Here is a 6,007-nt window from a genome sequence, read left to right on the forward strand (position 1 = left end):
AAAAGCCTCCCACATACTTTCTGTTTTGCGTGCATTTCCCCTACTTCCTTCTTACAGAACCTGGATTTGATTTCTTAATCCCGTGAAACCATGTGATTTAGGGAAGACGGACCCCGCTCCAGACTCCAGAGAAGGCGTCTTCGTAGGCCAGTCCACTGCATTTGCCCGTGACTGGCTGGATCATCCACGAAGGATCTTCCAGGGAGACTGCTGCCAGCACAGAGGGAAGTACGGGACCTAAACTGGCTCCAGAAGGGAGGAGAGGCTAACGTTCCTTCCACTGCTGCAGACTCTCCCCAAACATGTCTTTCTGAACGTGAAGCACAGAGATCCAGACACGGCTCTCGTACAGCCATGACATAAACGAGTTCTAGGACGCAGTGGATTCTGTGGCCAGCAGAACAGAAAGACAGAGAATCTGGGGTCTTGCTGGCATCACTGAGCTGTTAGCAGAGCCAGTTCCAAAGCCTGTCCTACACAAGATTCCTGAGTCAGTGTGTTACGAAGGGTTTCTGCTGCAGCCTGGGTCATCCTTATGGGTTTCTGGTTCCCTTTCACAAACCACTTTTGATTTCCAAGCATGACTCTCTGACCTACTTGACCACAAGAAAGCTCCCTCGTCAACGTCCTTGAGACCCTGTGCTCGACTCTCAGCATCACACCACGGCGGGCACCTCCATCCCTTTCAGCAGAGTGGCCCCCTCTGCGCCTCCCCAGCAGCCCGAGTTCCAGACATGCACACGCGCCCACCATAGTCAGGAGAGCCCCGAATTAAGCGGGGTCGCCTCCAACCCTTCACTGACCCTCCCCAGCCACAGAGCCAGACTTGAGTGCCACAGAGTTCAGGAACAATGTGCCTCTGTGACCAAAATGAGAAAAAAAATCAGCCTATCTGCAAATGTACGCCAGTAAAATATGAGAGCCTCGTGGAAAATGGGGGGACATGACAGTCAAAAGCTCTGTAACCAGGGCTTCCCTGGCGGCCCAGCGGCCAAGACTCCGTGCTCCCAGTGCAGGGGGCCTGGGTCTTGTCTCTGGTCAGGAAACTGGGTCCCACATGCTGCAACTAAGAAAGAGTTCACATGCCATCACTAAAAATCTCACATCTCACAGGAAAAAGATCCCGCATGTCACAGCGAAGACCCAGCACAGCCAAATACATACATTAATTAAACCTTTAAAATAAAGCTTTGTGACCCATTAAGCTATACTATACAAAGTCTGGGGGATTCCCGGTGGTTAGGAATCCGTACTTCCGCCACTGAGGGCCAGCTTTAATCACTGCTCAGGGAGCTCAGATCCTGCAAGACAGACGTGTGGCCACAAAGGGAAGGCTGGTGACGTCATGTGACCTAGGAGAGTAGTGAGTGTTGGTGGGCGGAGGGCTGACAGCCTGAACAAAGGAGAGCCCAGAAGGCAGACTCGATGACCACCCACCAGTGATGCCTCACTCACCCCAAACACCTGGCCCTGGTGGGGGCTCGTCAGCCCAGGTGTCCTGATCCTGGGTACCCTCAACACCCCGAGATCGCTTCTCAGGGCCTTGTCTCTGCTGCTCCGTCTGCCCTATCTCCCCACACTGCGTCTCTGGACCATCATGTCCAGGTCAATGACACCCCCAGGTCCTCCACGGCTGACCCCTACCCAGCGTCCGTTTCTCCACTGCATCGCCCTGCTCGTTATCACCTCCAGTACAGAATATGCTACCCCCAGGATGATTTTGATTATCTGAGAAAAGGCAGACACAGGAGAAGCTCTGAAACCCTAGAAGTCCTCCAGAAGGATGAGGGAAGCCTACGTTTGTCGTGTCCCCCTCTGCGCCAGGCAGCCAAGGACTCATAGTCACAGGAGACGCTCATCACCTGAGAAGGTGGGGACTGGCTCTGCAGTGGGGACCACTTCCTTGTCCCCGAGCTCTTCCTGGGGACCCCCACCTCAACCTCTTTCATTTTTAGCTTAAGATGGTGTCCAAGCAGAAGGCTTGGCCATTTCAGGGAGTGACTCTGTTTTCCTGGGTCTCTCCCGTGTATTCAGGACATAGAAAAGTTGTTGAATTTATGTTTGCTTCTCTCTTTTTTTTTCTTTTTCTCTTGTTTAGTCATTCAGTCGTGTCCAACTCTTTGTGACCCCATGAACTGTAGCACGCCAGGCTTCCCTGTCCATACCAACTCCCGGAGCTTGCTCAAATTCATGTCCATTGCGTTGGTGACACCATCCAACCATCTCATCCTCTGTCGTCCCCTTCTCCTCCCGCCTTCAATCTTTCCCAGCATCAAGGTCTTTTCCAATGAATCAGCTCTTCGTATCAGGTGGCCAAAATATTGGAGCTTCAGCTTTCTATTGTTAATTTACCTTTTATTACAGGAGGTTCAGCCACAGAACCTGAAAAGGGGAAGCCGTTTCCCCTCTCCTGCGTTACCATCAGGAAGTGTTCACAGTCTGCCTTCACTTTTCTCTTATCTGAAAGGTTGTCTTGTACATAATTGTTTGTCGTCTGTTTCCTTGAACTTAAATTTTAAAAGTGGACACCTTTACTGTCCCCTCCCTGAATGTTCCCCAGCACAGCACCTAGAACTGTGCCTTGCACAGAGTGGTAATTAACAACAGTCTGAGAACCAAGGAATGAAATGAGAGCTCCAGGGTCTGGCCAGCCCCCCCAGCAGTGAGGTCAGCACACAGCTGTCCGGCTCCTCTGCTTCCTCCCGGAGTCCTCGTCTACTGTAAGTGGGCTTCTGTCAAGCAGCTGGGGAGGTGACCAGATGGTCACAGGAGTTCCAAGCAGCATCCTTGTTTATTACCTTTACTGAGCACCCCTGGAAGGGCTCCGGGTGCTGCCCACACCTGCACGGGGCCAACCACAGAGAACAAGTGACTGCCCCAGGCCAGCCCCAAGTGGGAGGGGCGTGAGATGCTGTCACTAGTAGGGAGGAGGGGAGACAAGTCACTGGGCAAACAGAGAAACACATCTAGAAATCTCTCTAGATAACACAAAGGTTTTAAAGCACTTTTTTTTTTCACCGTTCTCCCATGTTCTGCTCTCTTGAAACTCCCAGTTATTAATGAAGTTGTCAACCTGTTTAACCTCAGGGCTTACTCTTCTTGCAATGATTCCTCTTTCCTTGTTTCAAGCGGTGAAGACGTGTTTGCCTCTCTCCCTCTCTAAAGGATTAATGGGAGGTTAATAGACATGTCCTAAGTTGATGAAAGTGAAAGAGGAGAGTGAAAAAGTTGGCTTAAAAACTCAACATTCAGAAAACGAAGATCATGGCATCTGGTCCCATCACTTCATGGGAAATAGATGGGGACACAGTGGAAACAGTGTCAGACTTTATTTTTCTGGGCTCCAAAATCACTGCAGATGGTGATTGCAGCCATGAAATTAAAAGACGCTTACCCCTTGGAAGGAAAGTTATGACCAACCTAGATAGCATATTCAAAAGCAGAGACATTACTTTGTCAACAAAGGTCCGTCTAGTCAAGGCTATGGTTTTTCCAGTGGTCATGTATGGGTGTGAGAGTTGGACTGTGAAGAAGGCTGAACGCCCAAGAATTGATGCTCTTGAACTGTGGTGTTGGAGAAGACTCTTGAGAGTCCCTTGGCCTGCAAGGAGATCCAACCAGTCCATTCTGAAGGAGATCAGTCCTGGATGTTCTTTGTAAGGACTGATGTTGAAGCTGAAACTCCAGTACTTTGGCCACCTCATGCAAAGAGCTGACTCATTGGAAAAGACTCTGATGCTGGGAGGGATTGAGGGCAGGAGGAGAAGGGGACGACAGAGGATGAGATGGCTGGATGGCATCACCGACTCAATGGACGTGAGTTTGAGTGAACTCCGGGAGCTGGTGATGGACAGGGAGGCCTGGCGTGCTGCCATTCATGGGGTCACAAAGAGTCGGACACGACTGAGCGACTGAACTGGACTGAACTGAAGTTGTTCACTTTCTCTAGAAAAGACAAACTGAGTTACAAGGAAACACAATGCAAGCTATCACATAAAAGGGAAATTTAGAATCTGTTAAAGTCATTTAAATTTTCAAAATTTAAATCTTTTCTTAAAGGTTTTAACTTTTCATGAAGGTCACTTTGATGCTGTGACTGAGCTTCTCAAAATCAGAAGTCAGAGAAATGACCCCTCAGCTGAGAATCTGAAGGATGCTACTTACATTGCCCAGCTCTGATCCTCACCTCATAATGATAGTCAAGCTCCAGACATCAACTGAATTGTGGCCTCCAAAACAATTTCCTGGTTAGAAAGGGATTGTGAATACATTACAATATATAATGTAATGAATACATTACAATGAAATCAAGAAAAACCTCAAATTACCTAATATTTTCACATTACTACAGACACACATTTGCTAATATTGAAAAATAAAAGCAAAAAAAACCACAAACAAACAAAAAACCCCAAACCCTTATTTTCCAGTCATACTTACCTGCTGGATGTATCTACATTCTTTTCCTTTTCCTTAAATCCCTGTGTCCGTAAAACACACAGCAAAGCTTTTCTGGTAACTGACTCACAAATGCAAAGGTCTCCAGGCTCAGCCCTTCCCAGGAGCCCCCACCCCCGCTGTGTTCACAGGTAGAAGCCACAGGAGGGAAAGGCTGCTGTTCCATCCCCCCCACCGGGCCCCACTTGGCCCTTCCCTCTGCCCGCCGCCAGGGCACACCCTCCACCCGGCCAGCAGCCGCAGGGACCACAGGCTGAGCCACTTCCCCTGGAAAGGGCTCCTCATGGAGGCCGCCAGCCCTGACCCCTCCCGGACACCAGCCAGACCCCCAATGCATTCAGGCCAAGACTCAGAGGGGCTCACTGTCCACCAGACCTGCAGAGGCCCCACCGCCAGCCTCCACCCCAAACCCTGTCTGTCCAGTGCCCCTTGACCGCCGCAGACCCTGGTGCTGGGGGATTTGCCGTGTGTTTTCAGATCCCAGTTTCCTTTCAGCGGGGGTGGGGCCGGCACTCAGAGCCCCTTTTGCTGAATGGAAAGTTGATGAAAGGAAACCACTCACAGTTTTTTAGATCCTCAGCGTATTTTAACTCTGCGACTTGAAGATGGAATGAGAGACTGTGGCTCGTCCAGTGTGTCCCTCTCTTTCAAAGCCAAGCACTTCCCACGTCTGGGTCTCCTCTGCTCGGGGCCTCCAGCCCCCAACCCACTCTCTCTCACTAGCTAAACACCAAACAAGAACGGCGTTTCCTTTTTCCAAAAACGCACTATCCTTCCAAAGGAAAAATAAAATTCTGAATGTATCCCGGGTCTGCATTAATGGGCAAAGTTTGGACTTCCCTGGTGGCTCAGACAATAAAGCGTCTGCCTGCAATGCCGGAGACCGAGATTCGATCCCTGGGTCAGGAAGGTCTCCTGGAGAAGGAAATGGCAAGCCACTCCAGTACTCTTGCCTGGAGAATCCCATGGATGAAGGAGTCTGGTGGGCTACAGTCCATGGGGTCGCAAAGAGTCAGACAGGATTGAGCGACTTCACTTTCATGAGTCGTTCACACATGGCTGAGTGGTGTGAAAACACTTTGCAAAGCCACCGATCTGGAGACGAAACTTCAGCTGCGAAAGCGAGCAATGCAAAGAAGGAACGAAATGCCGCCAGTGAAGAAAAGAGGTTCTGGCATTGCCGGATTGTTTTAGGAGTTTATCTGCGCGATTTATTTCCGTGGCCCTTAAGCTGAGAAGGCGTTTCTACAGGTAAAACGCGCTCTCGGACGAGGTGCCTTCGGTCACCCGCAGAGAAGCCAGACACCCCAGAGGCCAGAGGCTGAAAAGGCCGTTGACGCCTCAGGTGAAGCCGCGTCTCTCCATTTCCCCAACCTTCCGCTTTTCTTTTCTTAAGACACTTAAAGAATCTGCATTTGATGAGGCTCAAGAGGGGACTTCCTCTTCTCCCTTCTGCGCCGCTGGGGCGGAGGTTCCGCGCCGAACCGCCGTCCTGCCCGCGCGGCGGATAGGCCACGCCGGCCCGGCGCGCAGCCGACAACCGAAAAGC

The 6,007-nt window shown here is 50.7% G+C and overlaps 1 protein-coding gene across 1 annotated transcript in view; it reads left to right on the forward strand.

The window, feature by feature from the left end:
- Positions 1-6,007, forward strand: part of LOC104998018 (microtubule cross-linking factor 1-like) — a 35,899-nt gene that overhangs the window by 13,921 nt on the left and 15,971 nt on the right. Inside the window, exon 2 of the mRNA XM_010853012.1 lies at positions 5,752-5,803. Coding sequence (XP_010851314.1) covers positions 5,752-5,803 — 52 coding nt within the window. The remainder of the gene's footprint in view (positions 1-5,751; positions 5,804-6,007) is intronic.

The sequence above is a fragment of the Bison bison genome, unplaced genomic scaffold (genome assembly GCF_000754665.1).
Source record: "Bison bison bison isolate TAMUID 2011002044 unplaced genomic scaffold, Bison_UMD1.0 scf7180017864321, whole genome shotgun sequence".
Classification (NCBI taxonomy): domain Eukaryota; kingdom Metazoa; phylum Chordata; class Mammalia; order Artiodactyla; family Bovidae; genus Bison; species Bison bison.